Raw genomic sequence first — 17,563 nt, forward strand, 5'->3', positions numbered from 1 at the left:
AACTATACACCCAAAAGGTATTTTTCACACAGTTCTTAAATGCTGCTGTTACTTCACAACTAAACTGTGGTATATTTGTTTGGTTACAAGCAACTATCACTACATTATAACCCAAATTCTAAACAGCAGCCAATTGCTCTGACGGGTGATGGGGCAGGGGAGGCGTTTTACACTGAGGCTGCGGCCTGAGTGGGAGCTCTACCACAGGCGGTAGAGAGGGAAGGACACGAATAGCCACTTAGCCCTGCCTTCAGTCATTCCATAGCCCACTTCAGCAGTGACCCCACTAACCCTCTCATGTCAGAGCACAGGGGATCCTATGGAGATTAGCATCTATCACCCCAGCATCATGCACCCCTTTGCATAGGGGAATTGCATTGGTTCTAGAGGCAAGGGCAGGATTTGCCCCTACAGTCAAATCATGTCTCTTCAACAACCTGCATTTGTACTAATTTTTTGAAAACTGGTATAAAAAGAAAATCCTGAAATAATTTTAAAAGAAGTCATGGTGCTATATGTCTGTGGACAGGACTCAGAATTACTGATTCTCTATACGGAAACAAAATTGTTTAGCTATGCCAGTCATAGAATTATCATAGAATATCAGGGTTGGAAGGGACCTCAGGAGGTCATCTAGTCCAACCCCCTGCTCAAGCAGTACTAGGGGCTAGTTTCTCTAGTAATATGCTCAGAAAACCACCAAGGGACTTTGCATACAGCATATCACAACACCCACAGAAATCACATGGTTTCCTATTGTATCATCTCAGGGAGAGAATGAAATGCCAAACTTATAACACAATATTAATGACGTTTGTTTACTAAAATCAAGGACCTGCTGCATTTTGGAGGTGACCAGTGGACATGAAAAATGCAGCTCTCCCTTCTGAATCATTGAACTGCACCATAATTCCCTACTGAAAATAGACTTGCTGAATAATCACAGTTACAATAAGCTACAGTATATTATGAAAAGCACATATACAGCACAGTTGCAAGGTGTCTTGCAATACAAATCAGTAAAAACTAAAAAATGAGTCATCCATAGAAAATTCCTTTGCTTAAGTCATAAAAGGCCCCCAACCCTGGGATCTGCATCAACGACTGAAGAATTCACACTGAACAAGTGCTGTCCAGACAAAAACCTAAAACTATAACATAAAACAGATCCACCCCTTTGAATTATTCTGTCACACCTCTGAGAATGTGACTAGGCAGGTGAAAAAGGAATAGCATAAAATATGAACAAGAAAATTAAGTTAAGATGGTTAGATCTCACTACATTGAAAACTCCTTTCAGTGGCGATTCAAGGGACCAACAAATATCTGTTTGTTAATTATGATAGCTGTCCAATATCACCTGGCCTTGGCCTGTGTGAAGTCAATAGCGAACTCTCATTGATTTCAATGGGACCAGCATTTGCCCCAAGAAGTTCTGTGTGTCCTTGTGATCCCAGCCCCACGCTAAGCAAGACAAAATATCACGTGAGTTATTGTGGGCCAGTTGCTTGTTGCACAAGAGGATTGGGGGAAGAGAGAAGGAAGGGAATGAGGAAGCACAAATAACTGAGGACACAATCAGATATGTAGAAATCTAAATGACATCAACTGCATCCATAAATAAATGCAGACACAGAAAGAGAGGCCCAAATGAGCCATTCCTCACAATAAGAACACAACTCTGCACCAGCACCTCAGCAGGGCTTGCAGGGTTCTAGGCCATGTATATGAACATGTTGAACATAGGTCCAGCCACATTCCACCTCTTTTCAAGTTGTAACAACTGTACAGTTTACACAGTTCCTTCTTTCCTAGGAAGAAAGAAGAAACATCAATACTGCTCAGGAAGTTGTTGCTTCAATATAAAAATGAAAACCTAATCTCAGGCTTTGGGCCTTAGAATAAGGTTTTTCCAGGGTTGGTTTTCTCATGTCCTCAGGTCTGCTTCAAAGTCTCACGACTGGTGGCCATATTGTGGCTGTGGGCACTGAAGGTGCCGCAGCCATAAGAGTGACGTTGAATAGACTAGAGAAGGAACTGATAGAGAGAGTCCTTTCCACTCACACCATGCAAGAGGACAATTTGAGAGTCCTCCTGTTATCTTGCTTCACTTAAAATATGGGACATATCCTTCTAGCCCATTCTTTTTTTTAATCCAATGACTTCTTTAGGGCCAGTTTTTCAATATCCTACTGTAGGCAGGCATGGATGGTCTACTTATGTTGATGCCCCATCTGCTGTTGCCTCCAGTTCTTTTGCTGGTGTCACTTTACATTCTAAGGTGAAGAAGTAGAAAGTACTCACTAAAATTTCTCATGTCGCTGTGAGGAAAATTCTTGTCAGTGCCCATTAAAAAACACTACAAGTGCAGAAAGTCGATAATACCAGAGTGACAATCTGACCTAACAATGCACACGCTGGTAGGAGTCTGACAACTCTACCTGGGATCACATATAGTACAGGTGGCTGCCATGATGAAGCTACCTAACACAAGCTTGCCAATGAATCGAAATCCTGACTTGCAATCATTCCTGCTATTCCAGGCTTTTGACTGGACCCTGATGAACTGGACAAAATTTTATGTTAGTTTAACAAATTAGGCAAGCAATCCACTGAGTCTCAGCTCAGACCACCAACTGCAATTCACTAATGACCTTAGTCAAATCTGAAACCACAATTTCTGGGTGAAAAGCATTAACTCTCTGTGACTTTTTATGGAACATATAGGAAATCCCCACACTGGAGCAGACAAGTGGTCTATACAATCTAACATCTAGTCTCTGAAGCCATAAAATCACTCTTTGTGCACCAGAACAGCGCTGCAAAATTATTCTCAAGGGAAGCTTCCTTCCAACCAGGATGGATAAAAATCAATGATTTTTTAAAAAAAATTTTAAAAATCAGATTTTTTTATTTAAATCAGATTTTTTTGATAAAATGCTTTTTTTAAAAGATAGTTTTAATTAAGATACATTATAGCTCAAAGATATCTCATCATGGAATAGGGATTATAAATTCTAATTCTATAGTATGAGACAATATATTCATGTAACGTTTAAGAAAAGTTTTGTAAATGAGTTCCAATAGTTCATGGATTAGGGACCCAATCTTATGGGGTTCCAGGGGCTTCTGTATAGATTATTCAGGTTAATATTTCTATCTACTGTGACAGGGTTGGGCCAGATAGCTACAGGAGAGTAATAAAAGGCAGATATATTAGCCCCAGGTTAAGTAGGTCCCTTTTCCCTGGGTAAGGTAACAGGGAACGTTCCAGAACAATCAGGAACCTTCTGGAGATAATTAAGATAGACAGGCTGATTAGAACACCTGCAGCCAATCAAGAAGCTGCTAGAATCAATTAAGGCAGGCTAATCAGGGCATCTGGGTTTAAAAAGGAGCTCACTTCAGTTTGTGGTGCGCATGTAAGGAGCTGGGAGCAAGAGGCACTAGGAGCTGAGAGTGAGAACGCATACTGTTGGAGGACTGAGGAGTACAAGCATTATCAGACACCAGGAGTAAGGTCCTATGGTGAGGATAAAGAAGGTGTTGAGAGGAGGCCATGGGGAAGTAGCCCAGGGAGTTGTAGCTGTCGCACAGCTGTTCCAGGAGGCACTCTAGACAGCTGCATTCCACAGGGCCCTGGGCTGGAACCTGGAGTAGAGGGCGGGCCCGGGTTCCCCCAAAACTTCCCAACTCCTGGTCGGACACAGGAGGAGTCGACCTGGACTGTAGGTTCAGAAAAACGGCCAAGCTGAGGGCTGCCGTGAAGCTCCAAGGCAAGCAACTCCACCAATAAGCGCAAGACCCACCAAGGTAGAGGAGACTCAGTGCTCAGTCTAGACGATACCCAATGGGACTCAGTGCTCAGTCTAGACGATACCATCAGAGATGCTTAGTTTTGCAGTTCTCAAACTGTGGATTTGTCTCTCCAGAGAAAACATGCTTGTTAACAGCAAAAATGTTTTAAATAAATAAATAAATATATAGAGCTGAGAAATAACAGACCTCAACCCTATTGTCCCTCTGCAAATTTGTGTACACAGAGTCAATCCCTTACCTCTCTCTAAAAGTGCAAAATTTCAAAAAGTTCAATGAATATAAGATTGTTGGGTGCGGAATAGATCAGGATAAGGAGAAGAAGTCTAGAGATAAATGTGATAAGGGAGGGACAGGCAGTAGAAAAAAAGTGGAACTGTTTGAGCAGCATATTCCAGAAGTCTTGAGGTCTTTCTGAGTGTAGCCTTCATTGATTTGAGATCTACCATACCATTCTCTCACTAGAAAAGAAAACCTATAATGGCACTAGGCTGTAAAAGAGACCCAGTTTGGGAATATTTTAATGAAGTTTCTCTACCTGTGGGTAAGACAGGCATGCATGCAAAATGCAAGCAGTGCAACAAAGAAATGCAAGGACTGGTTGCCCGAATGAAACAACATCATGAGAAATGTTCCTTCTCAGGAGGAAGCTGCGTTGATGTTGGGCTGGGGCCGAGGGGTTGGATAATGGGGCCACAGGGGAAAGGGGAACAGGGGTCGATTCAGACGTGCAGGGGCAGCGCGGCGGGGCTCGGCCAGGCTGCAGCGATCCGGGGGGCGGCTCATAGCTAGAAGTTCATGCCCCAGCCCAGGTGCCTGCAGCTGGAGGGAGCGGGTCCGTGCTGCAGCCCTGGCTCTGCACCTCCCGCGCCCTGGCCAGGGGCTGCTGCGCACTCTGACGGGCTGGAGAGTTTTGCTCCCGCCGCCACTTCACTCAGCTCCTGCCTCCCTCCCGTGCCCCCGCCCGAGACCCTCTGCCCCTACTAACAAAAATGATTTAGTTCGCAAGTTTACAAACATTTTTATCCTAAAAGAATAAAAATATCTTTCCTAGTAAAATTTCAAAAAACATTATTTCTTTGTACACTCTAATCCCTCTACTACAATATAACACGGTTTCACCTATAACGTGGTAAGATTTTTTGGCTCCTGAGGACCACGTTATATCGGGGTAGAGGTGTAGGTTTCATCTAACCAAATTCCACTCAAATGTTCAGTCTATGGCCTCAGCAATTTAAGAGAAGGGAAAATATCAGAATATGTAAAAAAATTTGCAAATTAAATATGTGACCTTCCGTTATTCACTGGAACTACTTAAAAAACTCTCTGTAACCACTGCCTGACCATTTCCCAATATTTGTGGTATTGTCCTGACAGAACCTTATTTTCCTTTACTTTCCATCTTTTTCCTGCACAGTAGCCCACCCCACCATGAAACTCTGATTGGCTGGGGGTGAGGAAGAGTTGTCATTTAAATCCTCTTGTGTCCAGCTAGCATTAACTGTAACTCCAAATCGAAAAAGAGTCAAGTCTGTTGGGAAATTCTGAATATTGAATCTAAATTCCCACCAAACATTCTCCTGCTACCCCTAACAAGAAGATCAACTCTACTTGCATATCAGAAACCCAAAAAACAGCTTTAGTGGGTGTACACTAAGCCCAGGGGTGAAAGTGAGCTGGTATGGGCTGGTACTTCTTATGTGCCTGTAAGAAGTTGGTACTGGCCCGTACACAGCCCACATTAAAGCACTGCCACAGCAGTGCTTTAATGTTGCTGCCCCTTCTCCCCCCACCCCTTAGGGACCCTACTAGCAGGGCCACCAAGGGGGGAGGCAAAAGGGGCAACCAGGTTAAAGCGCTGCAGCAGTGCTTTAACGTCAGTCCCCCCGCCACACGCTGCCCCCGGGGCTGGCAATTTAAAAGGGCCCGGGGCTCCTGGCTGCCACCGCTACTGCAGCAGCGTCCAGAGCCCCGGGTCCTTTTCAATCACCACTGGAGCCTCAGGCGGTGCGGGCCAGGCAGCGCGGATGGGCTGGCTGAGGGAGGCTGACCCTCCCCAGCCCCACCCTTTCTGGCCTAGGCCGGCCCCCGTACCAGTAAGAATTTATTATTACTTTCACCCCTGACTATGCCTATAATTTTACATTAGGTAACACAAGATAAAACTTTCCTGTAACTAAGGGTACGTCTACAGTACGAAATTATTTTGAAATTATTCAATTGAATTTTTGGAAGCGATTTTATACATTCGGTCTTGTGTGTCCCCATTAAAGCGCGTGAATTTGGCAGTGTGTGTCCACAGTACTGAGGCTAGCATCGAATGTCGGAGTGGTGCACTGTGGGTAGCTATCCCACAGTTCCCTCAGTCCCCGCCGCCCATTGGAATTCTGGGTTAAGCTCCCAGTGCATGATGGGGCAAAACATTCCGTCAGTTGCTCCTCCCACCATGAAAGCTACAGAAGACAATCGTTTCACACCTTTTTGGCGTGCAGACGCCATACTGCTTTCAGAAGGCGGTGTAGTACGGTGCACTGCTTCTCTCCTGGTACTATGAATCCACATTTCCTCTCATCTTTCTATGTCATTTCCATAAGTATCTACTCTTTCTCTTCCTCATCGACCGCTTCCCCTGCCAACTCTGCTCAGCCATCGTGAACTGAGCGGCACAGCTTCCGCCGCCAGCTCTGCTCTCCCGCTCTTGCCACGCTACCGAGCTTCTCCACGTTGTCCGTCCTGGGCTCCTGCCTCCGTGAAAGCTATAGAAGACAACCATTTCCCGCCTTTTTTCAGCTATCGTGAACTGAACAGCACCTCTTCTGCTGCACTCTGCTCTCCTACGTTTCGCGCCCTTTTTTCAGGATTACCCGTGAAGGCACCATAGCGCAGCAAGCATGGAGCCCGCTCAGATCTCTGCTGCAGTTTTGACCATTGTAAATACCTCGCCCATTATCCAGCAGTATGTGCAGTACCTGCAAAACCAGGCGAGGAAGCGACGACAATGCGATTATGATAGTGATGAGGACATGGACACAGACGATTGGGATGTGGCGATTGGGAGATCATGGTGGCATTGGGCCAGGTTCATGCCGTGGAACACTGATTCTGGGCCCGGGAAACAAGCACAGACTGGTGGGACCGCATAGTGTTGCAGGTATGGGATGATTCCCAGTGGCTGCGAAACTTTCATGTGCGTAGGGCCACTTTCATGGAACTTTGTGACTTGCTGTCCCCTGCCCTGAAGCGCAAAGACACCAAAATGAGAGCAGCCCTCACAGTTGAGAAGAGAGGGCAATAGCCCTGTGGAAGCTTGCAACGCCCGACAGCTACGGGTCAGTCGGGAATCAGTTTGGAGTGGGCAAATCTACGGTGGGGGCTGCTGTGCTGCAAGTAGCCAACGCAATCATTGACCAGCTGCTATCAAGGGTAGTGACTTTGGGAAACGTACAGACCATTGCGGATGGCTTTAATGCGCTGGGGTTCCTTAACTGCGGCAGGGCAATAGACGGAACGCATATCCCTATCTTGGCCCTGGAACACCAGGGCGGCCAGTGTGTAAACCACAAGGGGTACTTTTCCATGGTGCTGCAAGCACTGGTAGATCACAAGGGACATTTCACCGACATCAACGTGTTCATCAAATGCTTTACGGGACTCCGCAATTGTTTGCCTCCACGCATTCAACTGGGCCCTATCAGTGTGGGAGGACTGCATGAGCTCGGCGAACATATCGTCCCAAGTTCGTTTTTTCCACCTTCTAATCTGGACCAGCCTCTGGGACGGAGTAGATAGGGGCCACGTTGAAACATTTGCACCTGCTGGAGGAGAAAAAGGGAGGGTAGTATTTTAAAAGATACATTTTAGAGAACAAAGGGGACACTTTCTCATTGAAACAGGCAATTCATAGTACACAGCACATGTTCTTTCTGTACAAGGTCGCATTTTGCCTCTTATACTGAAACGCCTGCCACTTTGGTGTGAGTAAGCCATCACATGCGGCCAGGCAACAGAATTCAGCTTGCAGGCAGCCATGGTAAGCCCTAGGGGCACACGTGTTCTGCTTCTTCCGCATTCATTTCAATGCTTTCAAACTGCTAGGCCCCCTTTCCCATAGCAAGCAATGCCTGGTGGGTTTGCCATATAAAAGGAGGGCCTGCAGGCTCTCTGGGATGATCGCTTCACACAACACCCCCACCCACCCACCCACACACCCCGTGTGGCTCCGATGAGGCTCTGAGCAGGGATGAGCCCTTTAAACTAAACACGAACAGCCCAGCGCGGCGGGGTTTCCCCCCACCCCACATCGTGTGGCTCCAATCAGGCTCTCACTCACCAGAAGTGCCTTCTCCAGGGTCATGGTCCGGGAGCCCGTATTGGGAGTGGAGGGAGGCTATTGGCTCCAGCGTTAAGAATAGTTCCGGCTAGGGGCGGAAACGGATTCCCCACTTGCCGCCTGTGCACTGTCCTCCTCCTCCTCTTTGTCCTCCAAAAACTCATCCTCCTCACTCCGTGCAACTACCCCCTTGCAGGTGTCCACGGACAGTGGTGGGGTAGTGGTGGCATCTCCCCCCATAACTGCATGCAGCTCCCGGTAGAAGCGGCACGTATGGGGCTGTGACCCAGAGCGCCCATTCGCCTCCCTGGCTTTTTGGTACGTTTGCCTGAGCTCCTTGATTTTTGTACGACACTGCTCTGTGTCCCTGGAGTAGCCTCTTTCCGTCATGGCCCTGGAGACTTTGGCATACATATTTGCGTTTCTTTTTTTGGAACGTAGTTCTGCCATAACAGATTCGTCTCCCCAACATGCAATAAGATCCAGGACCTCCCGTTCGGCCCATGCTGGAGCTCGTCTGCTAATCCAGGACTGCATGGTCTCTTGTGATGGTGGACTCTGCATGGTCACCTGTAATGGTGGACTGTGCAGATGGTGACCAAACAGGAAATGAAATTCAAAAGTTCCCGGGGCTACTGCCTACCTGGCTAGTGCATTGGAGTTGAGAGTGTTGTCCAGAGTGGTCACAAGGGAGCATTCTGGGATAGCTCCCGGAGGCCAATAACGTTGAATTGCGTCCACAGTACCTGTAACCCGGAACTGCAATCTCGATTTAAGCGATACTCCACTTGCCGAGGTGGAGTACAGAAATCGGATTAAAGAGCCCTTTAAATCGAAAAAACCGGTTTGGTCGTGTGGACGAAATCAGTTTTATTTTGAATTAACTTGGCTAATTCCGAAATAACCGCGTACAGTAGACCAAGCCTAAGAAAAAATAGATATATTTCTCTTGCTGTCTCCTAATATTCCACCCACTTGCCATCAGGGCTTTGATTTAGAAAGCTATTCACGTACGACTTTCGTAGTTATTATAACTAGTTTGCTAACGTAACATCTAGGTATGATCAGCATTGCTTTGATTTCACTCCTTTCCCAAATGACAGAAATCCTTACTTTAATAATCTGTTATCCTCAAACATTGATATTTATGAAACCTTGGGTATACTAAAGCTAAAATAACAAGAAATTAATCTGAGGTAGCTGTATTTGTTAGCCAATGCTGTTTTTCCAAAGATGAAACAGAAAGTATAACGTTAAAAAAAAATCCCCACTTTGTGATATTTAAAGGCCTGATTTCTCCATCCTAGCTCATGATGGATTAGTTCCTTACTCAGTGAGAAGTCCTACTGGAATCAATGGGACTACTCATGGAGAGAGGTACTACTTAATCATTTCAAGTTGGACTATAAATTCTTCTACGCTTAGAACTGTCTCCAATATTGTAATATTTATACACACAATCTCAATACCACATCCAGTAATTCCCAAATTGTGGTCCATGGAGCACCTGCTAGTGATCAGAGGAGAATTGGCTGGTCCCATTGTACACAGTCTCTCCATTTCTAGTTGTGAAATTAATTAGAAGAGGCTAAAGGTATCTTGAATACTTACCTAGTATTACTTTTCCATCTCAGTGATTGTCTTCTGTGGATTTTAGCATGCAGTATGTAAATACCCTGATAGCTAAAATAATGTATTTGTGGATTAAGGGTCTTCCTTCCCTGGAATTTAGATGAAGTTGCATGATCTAGTTAACAATTTGACTTGGAACTGGTATGAATCTGCAACAAATACAGGCTCCTGAAAAGTTATTTGAATAATGCTCTTAATTTTTAATAAAGAAACACTGAAAGTGCTATTTGATAAGATCTTCCACTTCAGTCACAGTAGATCCTGATTTCAATGCTACTTACTCCATGTATGTATGGAGCAGTACAGTGCAGGTTGCAAGTGGCTTTATAGCAGCTATTCTTTAGAATACTGAAGTGAAGGGGCCTGAAGTGAAGAATGCACTTTGACTTTTTAGGCCCTTGATAATGAAAAATGAGTAAAATTGCTCAGAGGATGTTCTCTAGTATCTGAAAGAAGACAGATGATATTGACCAAGCTTCTTTTAACATCTCCTGCAAATTAATGATTTATGAGAAGATACTATTGTTCTTGCTATCAGCTTGAGATAATGTGGCAAGTAAATGCTAAGGATAAGTAGAACTGGAGAATAAATGTAAGGGGCAAATCAAAAGGACATTAAAAGACACTGCTGCAAAAAGGCATCTGATTTTACAGTCCTTTCTAAGGATTTGTACTTCACATAAAACTGGATAAATGTCATGGACTACATTCATCCTTTTGGTAGGCAGCTACAACTCCCATACCAATCTCTGGGACAAATCCTTTGGTGATTTAGGGCTTGGCTACATTGGAAATTAATCTGAATTAACTCAAGGTGTGAATTTAAAGTGCTTAGTTAAAGTTCATTAAATCCCCCTCTCAACACTCTCTTTCAGCAGCTGCTCCTGACTTCTGAATGAGAGGCTCCACACAAAGGCTTAATGTGCTTTAGTGGACTTTAAATTCACATCTTATGGCACATCTTCACTAGCAACGTTAAAATGCTGGCCACAGCAGCGCTTTAATGTGGCTGTGTAGTCGCGGCAAAAAAACACCTCCACGAGGGGAATAGCTCCCAGTGTTGGCGCACTGTCTACACTGGCACTTTACGGTGTGGAACCTTGCAGCGCTCAGGGGTGTGTTTTTTTCACACCCCTGAGCGAGAAAGTTGCAGTGCTGTAAAGTGCCAGTGTAGACAAGCCCTTAGTTAATGCAGCCTACCTTCCCACATAGACAAGCCTTCAGAGAGCAGCAGGGAGTACATGGATTGAAAATATGAGTACAAGTACAAAAGAAACCTGATGAGGTTCAACAAGGATAAGTGCAGGGTCCTGCACTTAGGACGGAAGAACCCAATGCACAGCTACAGACTAGGGACCGAATGGCTAGGCAGCAGTTCTGCGGAAAAGGACCTAGGGGTTACAGTGGACAAGAAGCTGGATATGAGTCAGCAGTGTGCCCTTGTTGCCAAGAAGGCCAATGGCATTTTGGGATGTATAAGTAGGGGCATAGCGAGCAGATCGAGGGACGTGATCGTTCCCCTCTATTCGACATTGGTGAGGCCTCATCTGGAGTACTGTGTCCAGTTTTGGGCCCCGCACTACAAGAAGGATGTGGATAAATTGGAGAGAGTCCAGCGAAGGGCAACAAAAATTATTAGGGGTCTGGAACACATGACTTATGAGGAGAGGCTGAGGGAACTGGGATTGTTTAGTCTGCAGAAGAGAAGAATGAGGGGGGATTTGATAGCTGCTTTCAACTACCTGAGAGGTGGTTCCAAAGAGGATGGTTCTAGACTATTCTCAGTGGTAGAAGATGACAGGACAAGGAGTAATGGTCTCAAGTTGCAGTGGGGGAGGTTTAGGTTGGATATTAGGAAAAACTTTTTCACTAGGAGGGTGGTGAAACACTGGAATGCGTTACCTAGGGAGGTGGTAGAATCTCCTTCCTTAGAAGTTTTTAAGGTCAGGCTTGACAAAGCCCTGGCTGGGATGATTTAATTGGGGATTGGTCCTGCTTTGAGCAGGGGGTTGGACTAGATGACCTCCTGAGGTCCCTTCCAACCCTGATATTCTATGATTCTATGATTCTAAGTGGTAAAGGGGAGCAACTTACAACAATTTAACATTCAGTGGGTGTACAATACAAGTGTAACTTAAGCATAGCAGGACAAGCACTAACAGGAAGGTATAAAATAAAACAGCTTCATCATAAGCTACTTTACCATTTGCATCGATTTACATCCTCTGTGAAGTTTATACCCACCATCCAAGGCACTAATGAATTGGCCCATTCTCTCCATTTTTGTAATATATTTCGTGTGTAACCCCTTAAAAAGACCTGTAAAACTTACCATTAGATGCTCTCATTTGCCGCCTCCGTCCCACTCGATCCAGGCCAATGGGGGTGCTTTGTGAAAAGGTGAAGGGCCGGAATCTGGCTGAAACAGCTTTATATGGGGGAACTTGATGGGCTGGAACAGGCGGCCTTGTTATTGGCTACAGAGAGAAAAAAGAAAATCCATTATTATTAGAAGTAAAAGCTACCAGTAAGCCAAAGACAGCTACAGGTATGAAACAGGGTTTCCTTACACTCTCAAGCTGACTATACGGACACTAAGAACCCCTAGTTCAAGCAGTCATAAAACTGATTGACCACCACATTCCATACACAATATTATGGTAAATATCTTATAGCATTAAGGTTCTCTGTTATATTGAAAACTCCATAATGTTCTGTTACGTTTAGTGACACTGTATATTCTGCTTTATAGTCTTCGCTCCATAATATTCCAAGTCTAAACGCTCTGGTAGCTAACTTATCTCAGAATAGTTTACTGTAATGTCAGCCAACTGTAAATATGTAACAGAATGGAAACACTGAATAGAAAGAAAGAATAGAAATTATACAACCAGGTGTATTAATTTCCCAGAATGTTGTTCGAGATAAACGTACTGCTGCGAAGGAACATATTTTATAGTTAAACCAAAAAAGAATCTTAAACCTGGTTTTTTTCTTAGAGCTTATCTGCATGGCCCCTGGACTAGAGGGGTGTGAATTGCAGTGTTGCATGAGCTAAAAGGTACCTAGTCCATATTAATGTAGTCTTGTTTGAAACGGGACTACATTAATGCAAATTTGGCACCTTTTAGCTTCTCCTGCCGACATAGCTACTGCTGTTCGTGACGGTGGTTTTATGATGTCGACGGGTGAGCTGTCTCCTGTCGGCATAGCGGCTACATGAGCGATCTTACAGCAGTGCAGATGCATCGGTACAGCTGTGCCGCTGTAAGCTCACTAGTGTAGACATGGCCTTAGTCTGTTACTTGTTTTTCCTCTTAGGTTTGTAAATTAAGCATATAGATACACCAGATCCTCTCTATGAACTATTTGTTGACCCACTGGTATGACACAAGTGATTTACTATTGCTTGAAAGCTTTTTCCCCCACATGAAGCTGTCAGACAAAACAAAACGAGTTAACAGCACTTTTTTCACATTCCACTGATGTTCAACACCTTCAAGAAAAAAAAATCTGCTACATGAAAATTAGGCTTTAAAAGCTTTTTATGAAATAGTTCTGATATATGTGTTCCTCAATCGTAAGTCTTTTTCATACATTTAAACTAGCAATTTAACTACCAAACACCGGACTGAAAAATATCTTGATATATTTTAATCTGATCTAATTATTATTTCATTCTTTACAAATTATTTGCTCTATGGTATATCAATATCTCGGAACTGCACTACTGAACTAAAGCAAGAAAAGCAACTCCAAATTCTTCCATAACAAACACCCAATATCCGCAATGACAATTACTTTTAATGTATTTATTCCTGGGCAATTATAATTTAATCATTAAAGCCTTGATCCTGATCCCTTTGTAGGCAACAGAAGAACTGCCATTGAACTTCAGTGGGAGTAAAGGTAAGTCATAAGAAATAAGGGGCACTTTTCAAGGTAGGTTGGACTTAAAGCCCTAACACTATTAAAGAGCACCTCTTGAAAACCAACTATTATTTATTTACAATTCATGAAGGCATAGATTTGATAATCTCACATGAACACAAAAATTTAACTATTTAATGAACTAATTAAACAATATAGATCTTTTATTAGGGACTGCAGCATTGGTTTGTACACAGACAAAACTTCCATTGATTTCAATCAGTTTTGCTGGAAAAGAGTACAGGAGGATCCAGCTATTTTTGATCAGGAAAATGTAAAGGACAACTGCATTATACTACACAACAAAAGAATTACGGACTACATAAGAATATCCATGTTAAAAAATAGTTTTCACAGGAAACTCTGAAAAACCTGTCATTATTTTAGCATTCCCATACAGTGAGTGGGATCATTGTTTCTTTTCAATGGGGGCTTTGCTTTTAATGACACTGTATTGAATTTCCCAGCACGAGGTAGAGTCTCATGAGGACAATTAAGACTAAGAGCAATCAGGTCTCTTTAACAACTTCAAAATACTTTTAAAGGAAATACTATATTTTTTCTCTGTGTTCAGTTAATTTACTTGAACTAGGGGTTCTCAAACTTTTTCATTGCGTGCAGAACATGTTAACAGAGAGAATGCATTGTGGATAGGACTTGAGACCAAAGTTCTCTTACTATCTGTTGAACATGTACAACTACGCAGGCTTCTTTTCACTGCCTCAACTCAGTGCTGTAGACTACGTCTAGGGGTGAAAGAGGTGCTTTCATTTCCCAAATTTATTCATTCCTTGACCTCTTAGCATAGCCAACAGAGGGGCCAGTTCAAGTACTTACTCCTGGGGGCATTCTGCACCAAATAATTCTGTGCCAAAAAAATAAAAATTCTGCACACAGTATTTTAAAATTCTGAAAAATTCTACAAATTTTATTTGTCAAAATAACACCACATAATCATGTCAGTTTCAATTATTTTGGTATTTTTTTTCAACATACCTGTCAACAAGTATGTTTGTAACAATACAGACAGAAAAAAATTCCCCCAGGAGTAGAGAGTTGAAGAAATCCCTATGACAACCCAATTCCTCTTTCTCTGCCCCCTTCCACTCCCCCAAAGCCCAGGGTTCCAGAGAGAGAAACAGCCTGATGATCAGTCCCAGGCTTGCACCGAATTTCCTGTGCACCACCCTCTCCTTCCCTCAGGGCATGCTGGGAACTGCAGCTGTCAGGAACCCACTAGCTCCCTCCCTCTCCCCTTGCAGTGTCTTGATATGCGAACTGGTGGGTCCAGCGGCCCCTAGTGGTGGCCAACAGCACTGCAGCCCATTTTTGTGGGGGAAAGGAAATTCTGCCCGCACAACGTTAATTTCTGAAAAATGCTGCATTGCACTGTAGTGCAGAATTCTCCAAGGAATAAAGTTGTGAATGTTTTTCTATGTGAATATCTGTCAATTAGAAACTGGACTAAGTAATTTCTCACAAGCTACCCAAGTGCTGTCATATTATATTAATTTTGGTTAGCTGCTGCTCACAGGCACATTTAAGCAAAAGAGATTGAACCTGAGCCACAGCCCATTAACGTCAATGGAAAGACTCTATTTCATGTTACCAAATCCCTGAGACATCCAGTCTGAGATCCTGATCTGTTCTACAGTGTTTTTGAATGGATTATCCATTTAACTATACATGTGCTAATCCCAAGCAGTTCATACCCAAAGCTTTTTAAGAGGCTCAGTTTCAAAGGATTATGAATACTTTATTGAATTTATAATATTACTTGTATGCACCTCTCACTTGAATCCTACATCCTGTGTGTTGTAGACTAATCAAAAATACATGTGACTTTATTATAGACAAATAAGCATTTTTAAACTGCTACGGGAAATAACGTCCCAAGAAAGAAAGAGGGTTAGTTTACAATGCAAGCAAGATTATCCAAAAGTCAAGATCTTATGTTATGGCTTTTTTACAAAAAAATTAGAGACAAGGAAAGTGAAACAAAGTATGAGAGGTCAACTTGGAAAAAGAGAAGAAAGGAAAGGAAATGTCCACTCTATTTTCTAGCTTGAAGATAAAGGCAAGGAAGTGGAAGAGTCTTTTGTAGTTTGCAGAGAGCACATCTTATATCTTACTTGTGTCAGCAGATCTTCTATTTCTTCTGTCTGGCTGTTCCCATAGAAACTGATCCCACCTATTAAAGAGATGGGTCTTCGTTTTCGCCCTCTTTGGTGACCTACTGTACTGATTTGAGCTGTAGACTCCACAGAAGCAAATCCAGGCTGACTTTCACCATCTACACAGTCTGTTTTCTGAGACTCCACTGCAACTGAATCTTCTGGTATTGAGAAACTCCTGATTGCCAACTGACCATAGTCTGAGAGTGGCCTTGGCCGAGATCTTTTTCCAGAGCCCCATCTTCTGGGAGTGAACTTTTGTGCATCTGTCCTTTCTTCATCCTGGGATGGGGACATCCTCCACTGGTCATCAACAACAACCTTTTTAAAGGTGAACAAGTCAAATAAGCCACAGCATTTTCAGATACAGAAAAAATTAAAAGATGTTTCTCATATGGCATGTGGTTTAAATTGCTATAAAAGTGTTACAGTATCCATAAACAACAACATATTATAATAAATGCAACTGACACTTCAGTAACAAATTAAATACATAACTTTGCCACAGAGACATTACACTGTATGTGATGGCTAACGATGACCCACAATCATAAGCATGAATTAGGCAAATGAGCATTGCTAACAACATTACTATGATTGGATTATTATCTTCCCAGTGGCAACAGACCCCGACATAAATACCGAATTTGCTGAACAAACAGCCTGAAAATAATGTCTGCACAGAAAGTATGATACGCGGTATTCTCTTTTTGTAGAGAGTTTTATGCAAACATTCAACAGAAATGTATTATTCTGCTCTATTTTCCTTTCTCAATGAAAAGAGGTAACACTGCAAGCAGCTAACAAGGGTAGCTGTGAACTCAGCGACTAAGCACCGAGTCTGGGAATCAGGGGAACTGAGCTCTATTCCTGTCTCTACAAGGAGCTTAGTGTGTGACAATGGCCAAGTCATAGGATCTACGGCTTCAGTCTCCCATCAATAAAATGAAGATAACCGTGCTTACCCCCTTTCTAAAAGTGTTGTAGATCTGCTGGTGCGATGCGTACAGATTGTAATTACTTTCATGAACAGTGAATTTCGGACAGTTTCATTGTGAATTAATGTGGGCTTTGGTTCATCACTTCCACAAGGCCAAAGCATGGATGCTTGAAAGGGAAATCTGAACTCTTACTGTGTTGCCTGATTTATAATGTATTTATCTATTTAGAATAATTTACATCGATATAAAATGTAATTGCTAAGATCAACCCACTGAAAATGATGATGTTGCACACTATGGGCCCTCAGGGCAGTGTGTAGGGGAGCACACCCATGGAAATTGCACAGAAAAGGGATGTAGAGTTAAATGGAGGAGAAAAGGCTGCTCGGCTGCTTGCTTGTCTACAGTATATAGCCACAGGCATCCTCTGTGCTGCAGCTTAGCACAGGGCAAAATCTGCATGCATTTGGGGTGGTGAACTGTGGAAGAATTTGTAGGGCAGGTGGTCTGTGTGTTTTTCTCTCAGTAGAAGTGGTCTTAGCTTACATAGCAAAGTCACTTGTGGGTTAACGTAGCAGTTTTTTCTTTTTAAGTTCTGCTCTGTGACACCCCCAAAGACAAGCACAAGATACATATACAGGTAGTCAAAGATAGAAAACCAACTGAAGGCCAGCACATCCACCTGCCATACCACCCATCCTGGGGGGGAAGGAAGCTTGGTAGGTGCATAGAGGGATGTC

The 17,563-nt window shown here is 43.4% G+C and overlaps 2 protein-coding genes across 7 annotated transcripts in view; both read right to left on the reverse strand.

Annotated features, from left to right (window-relative positions):
- The window catches only part of SPATA13 (spermatogenesis associated 13), a 127,089-nt gene that overhangs the window by 32,540 nt on the left and 76,986 nt on the right, over window positions 1-17,563 (reverse strand). For 4 of the 6 annotated variants that reach the window (XM_074958484.1, XM_074958495.1, XM_074958506.1 and 1 more), the window contains exons 3-4: window positions 15,841-16,203; window positions 12,111-12,255 (exon numbers count right to left, since the gene is read on the reverse strand). In XM_074958484.1, the coding sequence (XP_074814585.1) occupies window positions 12,111-12,255; window positions 15,841-16,203 (508 nt within the window). Of the gene's footprint in view, window positions 1-6,293; window positions 6,937-12,110; window positions 12,256-15,840; window positions 16,204-17,563 lie in introns of those variants that run through there. The other 2 variants (XM_074958521.1, XM_074958532.1) reach the window with 2 other exon arrangements.
- On the reverse strand, window positions 7,107-8,710 carry LOC141987821 (zinc finger and SCAN domain-containing protein 20-like). The gene is made up of 2 exons (XM_074953608.1): window positions 8,264-8,710; window positions 7,107-7,620 (listed from the first exon to the last, which is right to left on the reverse strand). The coding sequence occupies exons 1-2, from the start codon at window positions 8,708-8,710 to the stop codon at window positions 7,234-7,236; spliced, it is 834 nt and encodes a 277-aa protein (XP_074809709.1). The 3' UTR covers window positions 7,107-7,233.

This window comes from Natator depressus, chromosome 1 (genome assembly GCF_965152275.1).
Source record: "Natator depressus isolate rNatDep1 chromosome 1, rNatDep2.hap1, whole genome shotgun sequence".
In the NCBI taxonomy this organism is placed as follows: domain Eukaryota; kingdom Metazoa; phylum Chordata; order Testudines; family Cheloniidae; genus Natator; species Natator depressus.